The sequence below is a fragment of the Kryptolebias marmoratus genome, linkage group LG22 (genome assembly GCF_001649575.2).
Source record: "Kryptolebias marmoratus isolate JLee-2015 linkage group LG22, ASM164957v2, whole genome shotgun sequence".
In the NCBI taxonomy this organism is placed as follows: domain Eukaryota; kingdom Metazoa; phylum Chordata; class Actinopteri; order Cyprinodontiformes; family Rivulidae; genus Kryptolebias; species Kryptolebias marmoratus.
This window is the reverse complement of record NC_051451.1, coordinates 22,052,675-22,071,007: the sequence shown is the minus strand read 5'-3', so window position 1 is coordinate 22,071,007 and position 18,333 is coordinate 22,052,675. Positions and strand designations below refer to the sequence as shown.

Below are 18,333 nucleotides of genomic sequence, written 5' to 3'. Positions count from 1 at the left end.
TAAACATAAAATATTTTTAAAATATGTTGTTTTTTTAAACTTTGTCCTTGGCTGTAAATTATTCACCCCATAACAGGACATGACTTAAAAGTGCACAGGAGGTGTGCAGTCTACACTTCCAAATGCAAATAAATGCTCCCAGCAAAAATAACTATAGATACAAGAGTGACATTCAAACTAAATAAATAGAATAAAAATAAAAACTTTTTTGTTAAGCTGTTAAACTGTAACTTTAGCCCTTAGCAGGCAAAACAAAGCACTGCTTACTTAATACAATTAACATCCAGCCCATCATTTCTCATTAAAAAGAAACTTAAAACATCATAAAAATGGATTAAATGTTAAACAAAGGATTTGTGGGTTGATCTCAAATTGGGTTCACAGCTATAAGCACTAATTTTAAAGACATATTTGAAAAACTGAAACAAAACCTAAACCACATGCTGTAAGACCAACCCCCGCCTCAAGGCCAAAACAATATATAGATTAAAAAGTTGCAGGTAATGCAGTTATCGATATGAGAAATACAAAACATTTTTTGTCTTTAAAGAAAACTAGACTGATTACTTTAATCATTTCTATTGAAGAATAAATGATTTAATGTTCCTTAATCACTGTATTGAAAACTAACAATTTCTCCTCCTAAAAGAAAAAACAGAACAATAAAAAGTGCTTCTTTCATTAAACTGGACAGAGTGAGAAAAGATAGAAGACAAGAAAAATAGAAAAATATTATATCAAACAGCACTGACCTCTGAAAATCAGTAACTGGTGAATCAGGAGATTAAATTTGTGTTGATGCGTAAATGTTTGGAGAATAACAGAGAGGAGAAAATAATAGTTATTCAGGGATATGCAGATGAGCAGGTAATCAGTGGTAAAGTGGCTTTTAGAGAAACTCTCACAGGCTCTGTGATTTCACCAGAGCGAAGCGCCTAAGAACGATGTACTCTGAGGTCTGTGTTGTCGTTTTTTTTTGGTGGATATAATTTTATGAGACTGTGTGAGGGCACAACCTCCTATAAATGTGTTACGAGCTGTTGACTGTGGGTGAATCACAGCTTCAGTTGTGAAACCACACAGAGGACCGGATCAGGTGCAGGGAAGGAAGCTTCAGTTCTCGTACAACAGCCGACATGCAGCTGGTACATCAGGAGGCTGCGGTCATTTTTGGTGAGTACCAATAAGTGGAAACAATGCATAAATATTCTATATCTGGTGTATATCAGACTATTTTTTAATGAAGTGTTTCTGCATCAATACTTTTTCTGAAACAATTTGTATGTAAGTTAGAGAGCAATGCAAAACATGTCTAATTAAAAAACATAAATGATTGGAATGTGTTTTTCAGGGTTTGTTTTCCTGCAGATATCCAGCATCAGCATTTCATCTCCAACTTCTGATTGTTTGGCTTTGGTAGAAACATGCATGTCAGATTTATGCAGACATGAACAAACGGTTTTGACTGGCAGCTGTGAAGGTAAAAATACCAATTTAGTCATTTAAATTGCTGCTGCTGCAAATTGAATGTTATTGTTATGCCTAAATTGTTCAAGTGACATTGTAAAAGTGAATTCATTTTCTCAAGTAGATCAACTCATAAAAAAAATGAAGCGTGACTTAAATGTGACAACAGCCTGCAGTAAAATATGTGCAAATATTAATAGAAAAATTTAGGTGTTTTGACTTTTAGATTATGTACCACAACAACCGACTGGAAAAAGCTGCAAACATGTACAGCCATCACAAGATGAACATCTGTTGCACAAATAAGATGTCATACCAGCTCATGGAAAATCCCGTTTTTCTGCCTCCCTCTTGTGTTTGTGATATTTAAGATGAAGCGTGTCAAATAAAGGGCTCAGAGGTCTGTAACTTGACCTTCCACACCGCGCTGGACCAATTTCCATCCTTGCGAGGGTGTGTGTGCTCCTGGGAGGAGGAGCTCTGTGACTCTGTACAAGAGTTGGCCAAACAATGCTCCGGAAAGCCAGGTGCAGAACTTTCTGTTGTGTTTGGTTTAAGCACTCATGCCTGCAATATTGTTTACTGAAGGTGATCTGATATGTGAGCAAAGACTCCTGTGCTATAGTTTGAGTCAATTGAGCTTGTCATGTGTTGTCTTATTTAAACAGTAATTCATCAGAAGGGGAGCACAGACTGGAAGTCAAGCAGTTTCATAGAAAATGGTAATAATTATGCAATTATGAGAACATCATTTACAAAAATAATGAATAGAAATGTTCATCAGCAAATGTATTTCTGAGTGTTTTGAAAATTAATTCTTGTTCCTTGCAGTGCATGACGGTTCTGGATCCTGCGTGGACCGATTTGCTGCTTGTGTGAGTGATTTGATTTGCAACAGGCACCTCACACCGGTTCTTCGGGCATGTACAGTGGAGCTGTGTGACAACGACCGATGTCAGCGTGAAATTCAGCAGCTCTATGGAAACATGCCCCAAAAAACTGCAGAGATGCTAGTGATGTGTGAGTGTGAGGGTTCAGATCCCAACTGTTTGCTCATGAAAACTGGTCTGCAGAGTGGGACATGTGGAGTCGAAACCCTGGTCTGCCAGGAAAGACTTGATCAGTGTGTCCAGGACAGGACATGCAGGTATGTTCTTTAGTTTTACAAAAAAAAAACAACCAAAAACTTCTTCTTTTTCTGTTGGCTGTTCCCTTTTCAGGGGTCGCCACAGAGAGTCATCCTCCTCTCTAACTGCATCCAAATACCTCCTCTTTCGCCTTCCTCTTTGTCTTTCTCCTGGCAGCTACATATCTAACATCTCTGACTTACAAAAGAACTAAACAGTGTTAAAAAAGCTATGGTAAACAGGGTACGGGTCAGATTAAATGCAAATTGTGTAATGAAGATTAAATGCTTGTGCCACAACATAGTCTGAAAGAGCTAAATTGCATCAGCCAGGTATGAAAAAAAAAATGTCTTGAATCAAGCAGCAAAAATCAACTTAACAAGGGATTCAAGAGGACGGGAGATGACAACTCATTTCCAACACCTGCTTTCATACCAAACAGTTCTAAAAACTCTTTGTGGGTCTACTAGCTCCACTATGGTGCAGTTTGAATGGTCTACATGTTTGCTTTTACCTGTGTTGTGGGTTGTTGGTTTAAGTCTTAAAGCAGAGTTTGAGAAAACTCTAAACATTCAGAAGGAGTTACAAGAGCCAAAACTCATCTGACAGATCAGTCTGCTCTGTAGAAGAACACATAATAGCAGACAACAAAGGCAGCTAAGTAGCTTTGGCTTTAGCAATGCAAATGTATCTTTAATAGTGCTAGTGCTGGAAGAGCATTCAGTTAGCTCAGCCAATCAATGTACTTTTATCTATGGGTCTGTCACATCCCCTTATATCACTTGAGAGTCCCTATTGATCCAAGAATGCTACTGAAGCAGGAGCTAAAAAGACCCAATAAACATGAATAAAAGGGCTACAATCAACCAAAACATGGGGATGTGAACCACCACAATTGATTAAATGGATTGTGAAGTGGTCTCCTCTGGTCAGAAAGCATCTAGTATAGGAGCTCCAATATTCTAGTACCCATGATTCTGGCTTAAAAGAAGGTTGTATGAGAACTGTATGCATATTTGACTTTAAAAGACAATTCTATTAGAGCCATTACAACAGAGAAAACACTACTCTGAGCTGTAGTGCCTACCTGGGCTTTAGTTAAAAGTACCAATGATAGTGAGATTGCTGGAATCAATAAAAATATTTTCTCATTTCCTTGTGGAGATCCAAGATGATAGCTGCTGCTGATACCATCTTTACACAACTGCAATTAGAAAATTCTTTGATAACTTAAAAAACTAGAAACATAAAGAGTCTTGTGAGATAAATGTTTACAGCAGGAAACAGATTGGCAGGAATGTTATAAGTGGAAGATTAGTGAGATTAGGAAGAGTGGCTGTTTTTGTAACTGCCTGTCATTAATGAAGTTTTGAAAGATGTCCAATTCAGATGATGCAGCAAAGCAGTGAAGAACAGGGAGTTTATTACTGTACAGAACTAGATTTAAGAAGCACTTTTAAACGAACAATTTTAAATTTAATTTACATTTTATATGTAAATGGCAGCAGCTGATAGCATCACAAGCAGTTCGGCTTGTAATGTTTTTTTTACCAATAGTCATAGTATTTATTTTCACATATTCCAAATGTTTTCTTGATTGAAAATTGTTTTTGAAGCACATTATTACATAATTTGATGAGGGGACATTTAACCTTCTGAAAACCTTTTAATTAGACAAGCTCCAGCATGTCCTGATAATACAGGATCAAGAAACTGGAAAAATAATTATATGACAATATTAAAAGCTGTGTGATCAGTTGAAGACATAATTTTGCTGGAAATATTTTTTTATTTCAGACCTTATTAATTCTATCTTTACTAAGAAATGCCGTTAAAAGTCTGATATGATTGTCTGTAATAAGTCTAAGATCCAATAGCTCCATGAAACCATGATCTTTTTTTTTTCTTTGAATTTTTCAGACACTTGCTAAAAACATTCCAAGACAAATGTTGGAACCTTGAAGAAACACAATGTAGTGACAGAAATCTCCAAGTGGACGAATGTTTCACCCTGATGAATCCAGCTCACATCCTTGGTGCAGATTCTGAATGTAAAAAGGCCTTCCTGAATACTTTAGGCACTGTGCTTCACCAGCCTTGTACATGTAAAGGAGTTCACGATGACTATCTCCTGATGTGCACCAGGATTCATGATGTATTTCATAACAGAAGGCACTTCAGTTAGTAGTTTTGATATCTACAGCAGCTTGTTTAATGAATAAGTGTGTTGTTACTGGAAGAAATTGAATGGATTTTATGTGTTTTTCAGTGAGCTTGGGGGAAAATGTTGTTGTTTCTTCTAAACCACCTGAAAGCAATGAATCTGAAGATGATCCCACATGGTCATTTGGTACATTTATCTCTAAATTCAGCACTTGAAGCTAGTTTTAGCATGTTCATATTAATGATCATTTATCAAACTTAAATGATTGTATTTAATCCTCATTATTTTATCTTTTCAGATAATTTGTTGTATGTTCTTGCAGCTTTGCTACTTGCAGGAATCCTTATATTATTGCTTCTGGTTGTTGTCAGCAAAATCTGGTAAGTATTTCAACATTTAGCGGATGCAACTTCCTTTTATGTTTTAATATTTTACCTTTTGCAGGTTAAAAAGGAGCTGTAAAATAAAACTTGGCCATTCGAGGAAGAGGAATTTTGTTATCCTGTGATGCAAATGTCTTCTAGTTGATTTAGTTCGCCTGTTAAGAAACTTTATTCACAATGTCAAATCTAAAGTGTAATCTAGAGTTTAAGGAAAGTTTAATTTTCTTGAATAAACTCACTGATATTGCTTGATAATGTCTTTACTTTTGCACCACATAATGGTAATAATAAATTGTTCACTTGAGGAGCATTATGATGATGTTCATTATTTAATGTACCCTGGTTTTTGTAACACAGGGCAATGCCACCAAGAATAATGGACTATGCTTGAATAAAATATATTTACTAAAAAGTAGCATTCCTTGAAGGCATGTATACTGCCTGCCACCTTGCATTTTAAAATTTTAAATAAACTTGTTCCACAACAAATCAGCACTTTAAGTATGCATTGAGGATGTATCTCAGCTACTACCACATTAAATTTTAGCTCAATATCTGTAAAAAATACAATGTCAGACCACTCAATTCAAGATGACAGTACATTGACCTTAGCAAACAAAAAATGACTATAATTCAGTTTTCAAGTCAATTAGTACAGCAGTATTGAAGAGTCCTCCTCATCACATAGTTCAGGTGCTAACAGATAGTGCAAGATCATTTTCTTTAAAACTTTTTTCGTGCAAGATGGCGAGCAATATGTGTTCCTTCAAAGAATACTAGTTTCATTCATAAAAACAAGCTCTTCTTAGCAGCAAGATTATATTTTTGTTTACCAAGATATTCTCTCTCTTTTTGAGTACACCTCAGACAGGATGACGATCCATTTTAAAGCTAACACACACACAGAGAAAGACAGCACTTACATTCACATCTATCACTCAACCTAACCTGCAAATCTTCAGACTGGCACAAGGAAAACATGGAAACTCCTCAGAAAAAGTCCCCAGCTCATTACCCAGGTCAGATTTTTCCAGCTGAGTCAACTCTTTGAATACAAATACAATCTCCTGAAACTCAATGTAGGCACAAAACAGTGTTCTTCAAAATATATTTCTGAACGTGACATAAAGAACCTTATTTAGTCAGATAACTGTTGTAAGAACACCAGTAGTTTACTACCTTATACATTTCTTTTAAATGATTTTGCAATTGTTCCCATAAAATGTCAAATTTATTCATTAAAGTCAAATGGGTTTAATTTTCTGATTTTTATTAACTTCCACTTTACCTAATTTTCTCATCCACATTTACCATAAACTTGAGTTTTCCGAATTTATTATAGATAAAATCAAATTAAAGGCCAGAGACAGATTTCCTTTATGATATCATGTTATTTCATCATGTTTTACAGATAAGACAGAAGAGTGTTAACAGACAGAACATTCATCAATCCATTTTTTTATCTGCTTGTTTTTGTCAGGGGCATAAAGAGCTGGTGCCCGTCTCCTGCCGTCACTGGGTGAGAGGCGAGGTACACCAAGTCACCAGTCCATCTCAGGGCACAGACAGAAAGGGTTTGCAAAAATTAAAACATACTTGACATTACACTAAAATATGATCATCCCTGCCAGTAGCTTCAGTTAGGGTGGATACATAAATAACAAATAATGTATGTTCTTTGGCAAAAACTTCTCAGGTCTGAGCTGTGGTAGTTTGTGGAAACCCCTTTCTGAGCAGATATAGGAGCATTTTCTCATTTAAAGTGCATAAAGGAGCACCCAAAATATGTCTGCTTTGTGTCGCATAAGGCCACTGAGCTGTGCACAGTTATAAAAGTGAAAGACCTTTATAATGCACATTTGTCAAAGATGAATTAATGTGAAAGGGTCCCAAAATTGAATTAGATACTGCAGCATTTGAAAAGGTCACACTCTGTGAGTTCATCTGCAAGTCATTAATCTAAAGATTCATCATAAATAAAAAGCTCTGGTTTCTGGACTCATGTTTAACTTAAATAAATATATATTTCACAACCCTTACAAAACCTTGTACACTGTGGCAAAAATATTTTACAGAAGAGAATATATAAAAGAATATTTTCACTCAAAAAAAAAAATGTAAACTGTGGGCTACAGTAAGCTGGTTGTAGCAGCAGCTGCTGCATCTTCATTCTTCTTTTTTGGCAATTGATTTAGAATATAAAGGCATGAGTGACTGCCAACTTTATAAAAGTGGCCAATATCATCTGATTAAGATTGGTCAGCCAATTAATCAGTCTATCTCTAATTAAACTGTACAACTACAACAATGAACAGAAAAAAGGAAATTAAAATATCTAGGGGGCTGATGCAGGTCAAACTTAAGAAAAATTAAAATTCAAATAGAGAAGCTTTAACAATAAAATTGAAAGAAAAAAAATTAGAGGAAGTCATTTAAAAAAAACAGAGTCAAACATCAGATTTTTTTTGTTTGTTTGTTTTTGTTTTCTGCAGAGAGACTCATCACAAAGTCCTGCCTTTTGCCTGGGCAACCCTGGAGTTGGTTTGTCTGCCCAAAGCATTGCAGATGCAGTCACCAGCCTCTATCACTTTATTAAGATTCACACCCTGTGGGGAAAAAGAAGGAAAAATCTTGCAATACCAGAGTAAAATAATTTCAAAAGTTCATGGTTCACCTTAAATTTAAAAGCATGTGTGCAATAAGTACATTTAAAAAAGTAAACTGCAGTGAAAATATTTCACCAGCAGGGGTAGGAATTGTTAAAGTGTTCATGGCACCATGTGTGCAGCAACCATAGTCTTACACAAGTTGTGTAAAGCCATAAAATAAACATTACTGAAGCAGAATGTTTGCAGAGCAATCTGTTTATGTAAATAAGCTCTAAAAAGTTGTATGACTCTGGTTTTGTTGGGATTATAGACACATAAAATATGCCAAATCTGTCAACAAAGTGGACTGTGAAGACATCCTTACTGTTTGAATGCCCATGCCATGAAGCATGTAAAGAACATCCTCTGTTGAAACGTTGCCAGTTGAACCCTGAGCGTAGGGGCAACCACCAAGGCCCGCCACTGCCGAATCCACCACTGAGACTCCCATCTGAGAGGCAAACAACAGGGACATTCAGCACCTCCGAGCAGACTTCACCGCCTGTTAAACTCAGGAACAAGGATCCTTGTTCTGTTGGAATTGTTCTGTCCGATGCAGAGCACCTTGCCAGACCTGCGGTCATGTTTTACAGCTGTTTTGGAGAATTGTGGGCTTTGGTGTTGAAGATGAGTGGGCATAGAAAGTCCCACAGTTTGGCTTAGTCATCCTCTCTGTCAGCTTTAACCACCAGCACTACATAATTATGGCCTTGTTCCTAAGAGCAGAATATTATAAATGTGGAACAGAACATTTCATATGCTTCTGATCCATCTGGTTCTTTGTGTTTTTACAGGACTACTTTGCTCTTTAACCGTACAGATTTACTTTCTTCCCACATAGTTTTTCCTCCTAAAAATATTCCACAAATCAGCTCTTGCCGCAGAAGAGCTTTTTAAATAGTTTATTCTGCCTAAAATTGAATCTATTCTCTAAAGATCTTACTGGGAACAAAAATGTAGTAATGTGTAATTTAAATTTTGCTTACTTTACTGTATATTTAGCCCACTGAGAGATCAAAATCAAGATCATCAATCAAATGTTGATTGTGAACAGTCAGAGGTCAAATACATATATATTTTTTTACGGGGATGTATTTCATCTTTACTTGCATAATAATGGTGTTTTCAGTTGCTTTTTTGAACTGATTGCTTTTAAAAACTTCTCAAAATACTACCCGAGGAAGTGCTTTGAGGGTTCTGCTGAAATGTTTTTGGCACCAAAATTTGTAAATTTAAAGTCTAGCATTCTCTGAGGGAATGCATACCCCCCCCCCCCCAAGATATGCTAATGCTCAAAGTATGTGTTGAGGATGACTCTTATTGCACCAAATTAAGCTCAATATTTGTAAAATTGGTAGAGTTACAACCATTTTTAGCTTAGCTTGCTAAGTGCCACATTAAATGAGGTTGATTCTAAAAGTTAATCAGGCATAGATGTTCATCTAATGATTACTTTCAGAGAGTTTAATTAAAATCTGACCACTGGTTCATGAGATATTATGGCAATGGTACAGGCAAATGAACACACACAGTCACAAAAGATAACATTATAATAAAAATACATCATGCAGTTTTGCCTGAATGTACGTCTCATAATCGGAGACTTAACAGCAGAATTTGTCCTGTATTCTGTGGCCAGACCTCCAGTTTTGAGTCATTATGAACGTCTCAGGATGTTTTCCACATGTCCCTGGGACTGTCATCATGAGAATATTAAAGTTGTTTTCCAGCTTCCATGTCAGAGCCAGATGTCAGAGGATCCTACCAAGAGACTAAATGAACGCACTGATCCTCTCAGTGGCACCGGGTCATGTAGGACGTCCACCCTGTGGTGCAAGACCAGCAGGACGTCCACCCTGTGGTGCAGGACCAGTTGAGCTAAATTAAAAAAAGACCCTCTACAGCTATTTTGGAACAATGGTGCTAATTGGTTCCTTGTTTTTCTCCAGACAAAAACCTGCTTCTTTCAGGGCTTGTCTGAGCCAGCCGTAATTGCTGTTTGTGTTGGCAAAAGGCAGAGGAGGAGGTGTGTGTGTGTGTGTTGCTCTGGTGTGTGCAGAGCGAGAGATTTCCAGACCTTGGAGAGAGCCAGAGGAGGATATTCTACTCTGCAGAATTTTTTCTAGTATAAACACAGAGTTGTAATCTCCCATGCCAATCCTTTCGCTTCACCCTCCACCACTGTAAGGTTACTCTTCAGCAGCGTGTCTGTCCTGTACTCCTGGACTCTAATCATACAGGAACTGGTGGTCAGCAGCTTGAGCTTTCCGATGCTCAGTTAGGTTTACACTGCCCAGAAACCAGATGTGTACACAGCGTTAAAAAAATTATAATAATTGAGCTGTGGCCATGTAAAAACAATCCATCCCTGGGTAAAGACAAGGGACATTTTCAAACCTGAATGATTTGGGATAAGCTTGTTGGCATTTTAAACTCAGAGTGAAGGAGGCTGGAGATGGACATGCTCCCAAATTGGTTTGAAAACTGCGTCAAACAAAAAGAGCGAGCATTCAGAGTGTTGACACTTCACCCATCACTGCATAAACTGAGGGGCTAAAAGAAACCTGACAGAGATCCACCACTGACACATGTATCACTTCCTTCCAGGAATGCGTAAAAAAGCTTGCAAAAAGAAAAAAGCAAACCTTCATGCACCGAAGGGCAGTGAAGAGAACCACCAAAAACAAGCCTACAATTTAAAAACAAAATAAACTGCAGTTTTATTTTTTTTTAATACATAAAATTGTGGGAAAACCAACACAAAATACACCTTCTTTTACCAGGTTATAGTTATAATGAAATTGAATTATAGTTATAATTTTGTAAAAAAACAAAAAACAAAAACAACCAAACAAAAAAAAACTTAGTTATAGAGCCTACATAGTTTGGGAAAAAACTGTGATTAATATTATTTTTCTCTTTTTTTTGTCTACTAATTACCATAAAATGCATTTGTTTTTAATATTGACTAAAATGAAATGACCTAAAATTGACTCTAAAAGCATTTAAGCCATTTTATATTGGTGTCAGTCATTCTAAAACAATGTTTTACATAATTCTGACACATTTACATTAATTTAAAACAGTATGCAATTATTCTTGTTCAGTGTTATTGTTCAGTGTGTTAGAGTTATTAATATTTCCTACTGCTGAAAGGCAAAGGCAGACAATAATGTTTTTGCCCCTGTCTGTGTGTGTTTGTGTGTCTGTGTGTAAAATATTGCATGAGATTGTGCTTAATGTTACTTTCAAGGTTTGACTAAAATGACTACAACTTCATCATTTGTCAGCAGACTACAAGATCATCTTAGTCTAAAATTCTGGCATGAAAGGAGGTGAGCAATATGTATTTCTTCAAAGAATGATGGGACTTTAAACGTTTAGGAGATTATTTTTAGATAAAAAAAAGACATTTTACAACTGCTCCATCATCAATGACAGCTTAGTGGTTAGGACTGTTGCCTCACACTAAGAAGGACCTGGGTTCAAGACCCTGGTTGGAGTTCACATGTCCCCCTCGTGTTTGTGTGGGTTTCTTCCCACAGTCCAAAAACATGCATGTTTAGGCTGCCTTCAGGCTCAGGCTTCCCTTGAAAAAGAGATCTGTGATGGGATTTACCTGGTTAAATAAAGGTTAAAGAAGTAATAATTGTGATTTTCATTATTGCCTTTTTGTAATGCAAAATTATAAGATACACACATTATATTATCACTGGTTCCTGAGACCAAAACAGTATACAACATTACTGAATAATGTAAAACAAAGGTATTTTTCACACACAGCACATCCTGGTTGAACATTACCTGATGGATGAATTTGAAAGAAAATATATTTCAGACTGAATGTTTTTGTCACAAAGGATCCAAACAGATTCTACTGTATCCCCCAGATGCAGTGGTACACAATAAACCAAAATTGTTGGAAAGAATTTTTTTTTTCTGCCAAGCCTGTGAAATCTAAGCACATACATTGTCATTGGGTGACCTACCCAAATAGGTTTCTAACAAAGCCCCCCACAGACCTCCTGAAAAAATAGTTACAAAGACTGAGGAATGTCTTTATCAGGAACAAAAGAGGTGACTCAGGGCTGACAGCACTGGGGGAATTCATTTCTCTCCCAGTTGGTGGTGCAGAGTTCTGGCACACAGTAATGAAAAACTATGATAAAATCTTTCATTTCCTTCTTGTTTATGGGTGAGCAAATGGTAGGCTAAATATCCTCTGCTGCTATTATGCTCTGTTGCTACGGGGCAGCTGTGATGAATCATTCTGAAAATGATCCACAGAAGAATTTCAAAGTCTCCTTCTGCTTTTGCACCCTAATGGCCAAACTCAAAACAATTTTTTAAATTACAGCCCTAGCACCTTGAAGGAATGCATGCTGTCTGTCATCTTTCAAACCAGAGTTTTGAACTAATCTCACCTTATGTTAAAACGGCAAAGTTGTAGCCATTTCGGTCAAACCTTGAAAATAATGGTATGTGTAATCATATGCAACATTTCAGTATCTTGCATAATTTCACAAGATCTGCGAGCGCTTGAAGTATATGTTGTAAATGTCTTCCAGCTACGATCACACCAAATTTTATCTCAGTAGCTGTAAAACTGATTGAGTTACAGCCCTTTTTGTGTAAGGTAAGGCTGATTACCTGTGGGGGTAATCTTGAATTGGAGTGTTTTCAAAAGTTAATCAGTTGTAGATGCATATCTAATCATTACTTTCTGAGAGTTTCATTAAAATCTGCCTGTGGTTCATGAGATACTTTGATAACAGAGTTGACTCTAATAGCTAATATCATATTTTAAAAACAGCGTATGCAATCTTAGCAATCAGACTATATATTAGGGATAACGCTCTACTACTACCACACCAAATGTTTGCTCAGTATCTGTAAAATTGACTGAGGTATAGCCATTTAGCATTTATTTTGAATGGGGTTGACTCTAGAAGATAAATGGTAATCAGTTGTAAATGTAAATCTGTCCACTGGTTCATGAGATATTTTGCTAACACTACAGATAAACAAGACACACATGCAAACATCAATTCAAACTTATTTGCCTTAAGCTTTTGGCTGCGGATGATAAAAATATGAGCCACTTTCAATGAGGACATTGTCAAACCTTTCAACAGCATATCTTGGAACACTTTTTTTTAACATGAGAAAACATTTAAATCAACTAGAAAAAGGGGGAATTAAGCAGTTAAGCTAAGCACTGCAGTTAAGCAGTAAAAAATGCATTTGATCTTCTGCACTTTTAGTAAATGTCATGTAAAAAAATGACGGTGACCCCAACACTTCTGGAGCTGAATTTGCGGCTGCAGTGCCATTCATCACATGCTCCGCAGCATCGAGAGAGGAAAGGATCATTTTCCACTGGCTTTTAAGCACAGCATTGTCAGAGTTCAACAGCCAAGCGACAGACGAGTTAGGAGCCCCCCAGGGCCCTTCTATCCACCTCGCTCTCGGTTGCTTTGTCCAACAGACACTGAATAGGTGAGCCTTTGTGCTGCCCCCCCTCACATCTGCTGACCCACCCAGCCCCCAATGAGCTTCCTCATGTGCAGTGACAATGTGCTCCAGAGAACTGATACAGCCATATCTGAGTTACCTCTGCTTTATGTCTGGGTGTATGTCAGGTTTGCACTTGCTGCGGGCAAAGTAGTGAAAAACTCCCCCCGGTGAGGCTTCCACAGAGGTGCACGGCTCAGTTCCACTTTTGTGAAAGTCTGGAAAGTGAGCATATCACTGTCATTGTTTCCTGTAACTTGTGTGCTTTGATGGAAGGGTCCACTGGAAATATCTCATTCATATTTGTTTTTTTGTTTTTTTTCTCAATCAACTGGCAGTTTGTGAATCGGCTCACTTTGAGGTGAGGCTCAGATCATGTTTCTTAACCCTACTCCCTCTTGTTGACTGCTAGTTTTCTATTTGTACCTCTGTTGACCTATTCAGACTTATGCAAGGATATATTTATGTCATAAAGTGACACACTGTCATTAAAGCTGAAAGTAATTAGTAGTTCACATCAGTTGAAGTAAAGGAAGTATTTTACTGGGCTGTGACTGCTGGAGACTAGTTGGAAAACAGAATTTGAGGAGTCTCTAGAAAATCTTGTGGTATTTGCAAAGGTTCTCAATTTCCTCCCTTGAGTTGCACAGGCCCACAGTCTTTTCACCTGAATTTTGAACAACTTCAGAAAATTACTTTTGTCATTACAATGTTGTTATTACAATATTTGTTGAACAAGGCAGAATGTTAAACATTAATCTGACAGACAAAAACAATTAAAATTTCTGTCTCCAAAATATTTGCTAGGCATTCAAACATCCCTGGATTCAAAGTAAATGCATTTCAGTGTAACTGCAATGCCAATAAATATTTACCTTCATGTTGCCTGATTTCAGTGGAAAATACACTATTTGTCTTTTGAACCATAAAGAAATGATGGAGTCTTTTAATGTACTTGTACTTGTGCCTCAGAAACTGTCTAACAAGATGGATGGGGAGCAGATTAATTTATGATGGTTTCCAGCAGGAAAAAGTGATTCAAACCTCAAAAAAGATTTGTGATCTCAACAATGTTGGCAAGTTCTTAAAAAAAGTTGAAAGTTATCCTGCTTTCACATCTGGCTGCTCATCCTTATGTCATCATGAGTAACTATGTCGATTTATATAAGCACTGATCTATAACTGGCCTGTTGTTCTTTACTAGAATATTCATATTCATCATGGAAGATGAATGTGCATATGAAGGCAAATGTTCTACAAAATCACTTCCAAGTCACAAGGAAAGCACAAATGTAGCGTTTTTAAATGTTTAAATGTGGAGATCAACATGATAATGCAACATGATGATGTATCATGTTGTAGAGCTCCGTGGGGTGAATGTGTTGCTTTTCCAACCATATCAGTGTGCTTAACCATCAACATACCTCAACATGAAAAACGTCCTGACGTCTTTCAAATTCTTTCAGCAAGAGTTAGACTAGTTTTTATTTGCCCAGACTGATCTGACCTCTGGTCCTCCTCATTTCAATTGGAACTACCACAACTACACCAAAAGTCATGGGGGTGCTGTGTTCAAGGTTGCATTTATAATACTGCTCATATTTGGAAATTTTCCATTTCCTTCAATTTTGTTTCTCAGAATTTAAAGGCTATTTTGCCCAACTTTTGTATCAAGGAGCTATTCTCCATCACTTTCTGAGCTTCCAGCAGCACAGCAGAGAGAACTGCACACGACGGCTGCTTCTACTACCAGAATCACAATGAAACCATCATGCCATAGAAAATCCAATCATTATGGTAAACAGGAGTAGTGCTTTGACGATTACTTGCTATGTCACCTATTAGAAGTTCTTACCTGAAGCGCAGTAAGAATGTTGGGAAGTGCTTGTCCGTAAGTGTCATGACAGTGAACTGCTAACGCATCAACAGGCACATCCTTCATCACCTTCTGTAGCATCTTAAACATGGATCCAGGAGTCCCAACACCGATGGTATCCCCCAAGGAAATCTCATAACAACCCATTTCATACATTCGCTTTGCTACCTAAAAAAAAAAGAAAAACACTCTTATTAGTAGGAAATTGTATGGTAAAATAAAGACTAACATTATGCTGGGTTTGATTTAGTTAAGTTAAACTAACATTAAGAAATCTCATAATAAGCAAAGACTTCTACTCTAAAGTATGAAGAAAAGCATGTACAAAAAAGCAACAAAACAAAACAAGTTCATGAATTTAATTCCAGTCTTACCTCAGCAACTTTTGGAGGTTCAATACATCCCTCATAGGGGCAGCCAAGAGCACAGGAAACATAACTAAAAGAAAATTATTATTTTAATCAGCATGAAAGCAAAGAATTGGTGAAATATTGGATTTGTGCTTGTTGCTGATGACATTAAACTTTCAGAATACCAACCCGCGAACTGGAATTTGTTGCTCTTTGGCAGCGTTAATGACTTCCTCAAACCTCAGCATGCTTTCATCTATGGAGCAGTTAATATTTCTTCTGCTGAAGGTTTCTGACGCTGACCCAAACACGGCCACTTCAGTAGCACCAGCAGCAATCTGAAAACAGACATTGAATATATATAAATATTTATGGCTGTATAGGCATCACTTTTGTATGAGCCCAAACAAAAACAACAACAACTAAAAAAAATAATTAATCTTACATGCATGACCAGTAGTGATAAATCATATAGATAGTTCCGTTAATTACAATGTAGTGATAATAAAATCTTACGGCATCCTGAAAACCTTGCATGTTAGGAGTCAAAACAGGGTACCGAACATTAGGTGCTCTCTGGATTCCTTGGAGAACATCAGTGTGGTCGGCCATCTAAACACAAAACATAATATGTATTAAAATAACCTAATAACATCTGACAACTTTTTAAAGGCAAAAATGAAGTGCAATTCATGGCAGGGAATGAAAAGACAGCTACATACAGGAGAAAAACTGTGAGCCCATCTAAGAAGCATACTACAGGAAAAGATTTATCTCAATATATATGAGAGAAAAAAAATCAGGTTCCTAATAAATCACTCAGCACTCTGTAGCTGTGCACAAAGAAGAGTTATTACCTGTGGTACCCACTTTGAAGAGACAAAGCTGGTGGCCTCGATCACAGAAAGGCCTGTTGCAGAGAGCATGTCTATCAGCTCGATTTTCACCCTTGTTGGAACAATTTCCTGGGGAACAATAAAACTGAAACAGATTGCTCTGGGTTTGATTTGAGCGATATGTCACTTTTTTTTTACTTTTGATGAATGCCAGTCATACTGCTCTTACACATCTGACATGCAGAATCTTGCCCTTGAATGTTCTAAAACTATTTCAAATATTTCTCCTAACATGTTGTGCAGATAGAATTTCCCTTTTTGTTTTTTTTTAACATCTGGTATGCAACAAGACAATGATAAAACTCCGCCAGAAGCTGTGCCATCTTTTCTGTTCTGTTTCAAAGAAAATATAAAGCAGATGTTTCCAGCAAATATGGCACAAAATCCATATGTTCAGAGCTATTTTATGTACGAAAAAAAAAAAGCGAATTTCCTGGACTTATTGTGTATAGGTAAACAGAGGTATCTATAAAAGTGGATACAATTTGGGACTGAAATGACAGCATGTACCTTTTCATTTTGAAGCCCGTCTCTTGGTCCAACTTCAACAATTTTCACAAACTTTGGATACTCGTGTTCTGTAATGATCTGGAGAAATATAATGAGACAGAGAACAAGAAGTGAAATACCACTCAACAAGATAATAAACCCTGAAAAAAGCAGCCACCTTGTTGGCGTGGGGTGATCCAGGAGCGTGAAAAACTTTACAACTCAAAGCCACAAGAAATCTGAAAGCCAACTGTCATACAGTCTGTTTGTTCTCAGAGTGTGTTTGGAAAGACTTTGTAAAATTGACTTTGTTTTAGCCGTTTTTGTGTTTGCCAGAGTGCCAATAAACTGTGGTGGCCATCTTCAATTAGGCTTTTTTTAATGTTCATCCAATAATTAGTTTCTGAAATGTTCAATAAAATCTGCCCTGCGGTTAATGAGATGTTTTCCTAACAAACCAACCAAATCAGTTCCATCAGTTAAAGTCAAAGTTTTAAACAAAGATGGCATGCATGTCTGTTAGTGCTCAGAGTATGTGTTGGGGAGGACTCTCAACTACTACACTAAATTTTAGCTCAGTGTTTGTAAAATTGACTAAGTTGGAGATATCTTTATGTTTGTTAAGACTGATTAGCTGTGGCGGCCATCTTTAATCACCTTGATTCTATAGGTTAATTAGTTGTGGATGTACATTCTGTGATTATTTTCTGAGAGTTTCATTAAAATCCATCCAGTGGTTTATGTAATATTTTGCTAAAAGACAGACAAAAACACAGGCAATTACATTATTGCACACCTTTCAGTAGCTGGGAATAAACAAATAAATAAATCTGCTATGAATATATTAGACCGTAAACACAGATTTAAGTTAAAGCTAGTTCTCATAAAAGCACCATCTTTGCTGCTTCTAGGCCTTTTCTGTCATGAGGTGGTGAGGCGTGGCAGAGCATGTGCAGCAGATTAGAAACAAGGAAACGGATGCCCACCTTTTCTTCCTGCAGCCAGCGTCTCAGCCAAGGGTAGTCCTCGATGATTTGCTCATAGCTCAGACAGTGCTTCACTGTGGTGGGAATGTTCCCCATCAGAACGGCTGCTGCTCAGCCTGCTTCACCACAGAGTCCTCAGAGGATAAACAGCACAGGTTGATGGAACTAACAGAGCAAATCAGCGTGTCACATCTGTGTGCCAATTCCGGTCTGTGTGCTGGACTTCCTTGCTGCATGAAAAGATTAAATTAAGAGGAAGGCTGCAGACGACGAACAATGATTCAGCAGTTGCTATGGCAACCACATCTCTGGCAGGAAGGTGCAACAGAGTAACTGGGTTGGGGTGGGGAGTGACAGGAAACTGTGTTAGGCAAATCAGTACTGTGGGGGAGGTTTGCAAGAAATAATATAACAATTTTAAATACAATAATTT

General features: G+C 37.2%; 2 protein-coding genes across 3 annotated transcripts; one reads left to right on the top strand and one right to left on the bottom strand.

Annotated features, from left to right (window-relative positions):
* The first annotated feature begins 864 nt into the window (after positions 1-864).
* Positions 865-5,446, top strand: gfral (GDNF family receptor alpha like). Its single transcript, XM_025005231.2, has 9 exons — positions 865-1,173; positions 1,352-1,480; positions 1,839-1,994; positions 2,136-2,189; positions 2,299-2,614; positions 4,515-4,774; positions 4,864-4,944; positions 5,057-5,138; positions 5,203-5,446. Exons 1-9 carry the CDS (start codon positions 1,137-1,139, stop codon positions 5,264-5,266), a joined length of 1,179 nt encoding a protein of 392 aa, XP_024860999.1. The 5' UTR covers positions 865-1,136; the 3' UTR covers positions 5,267-5,446.
* Positions 5,447-6,429: 983 nt separating this feature from the next.
* hmgcll1 (3-hydroxymethyl-3-methylglutaryl-CoA lyase-like 1) lies at positions 6,430-18,196 on the bottom strand. Of its 2 annotated transcripts, none has more exons than XM_017412761.3 (9): positions 17,901-18,196; positions 16,936-17,013; positions 16,387-16,494; positions 16,046-16,141; positions 15,719-15,867; positions 15,554-15,617; positions 15,159-15,347; positions 8,115-8,240; positions 6,430-7,747 (listed from the first exon to the last, which is right to left on the bottom strand). In XM_017412761.3, exons 1-9 carry the CDS (start codon positions 17,994-17,996, stop codon positions 7,643-7,645), a joined length of 1,011 nt encoding a protein of 336 aa, XP_017268250.1. In that variant the 5' UTR covers positions 17,997-18,196; the 3' UTR covers positions 6,430-7,642. The 2 variants fall into 2 exon arrangements, with proteins under 2 accessions (XP_017268250.1, XP_017268251.1); XM_017412762.3 differs by having other exon boundaries at positions 16,387-16,510; positions 17,901-17,966.
* Positions 18,197-18,333: the final 137 nt, after the last annotated feature.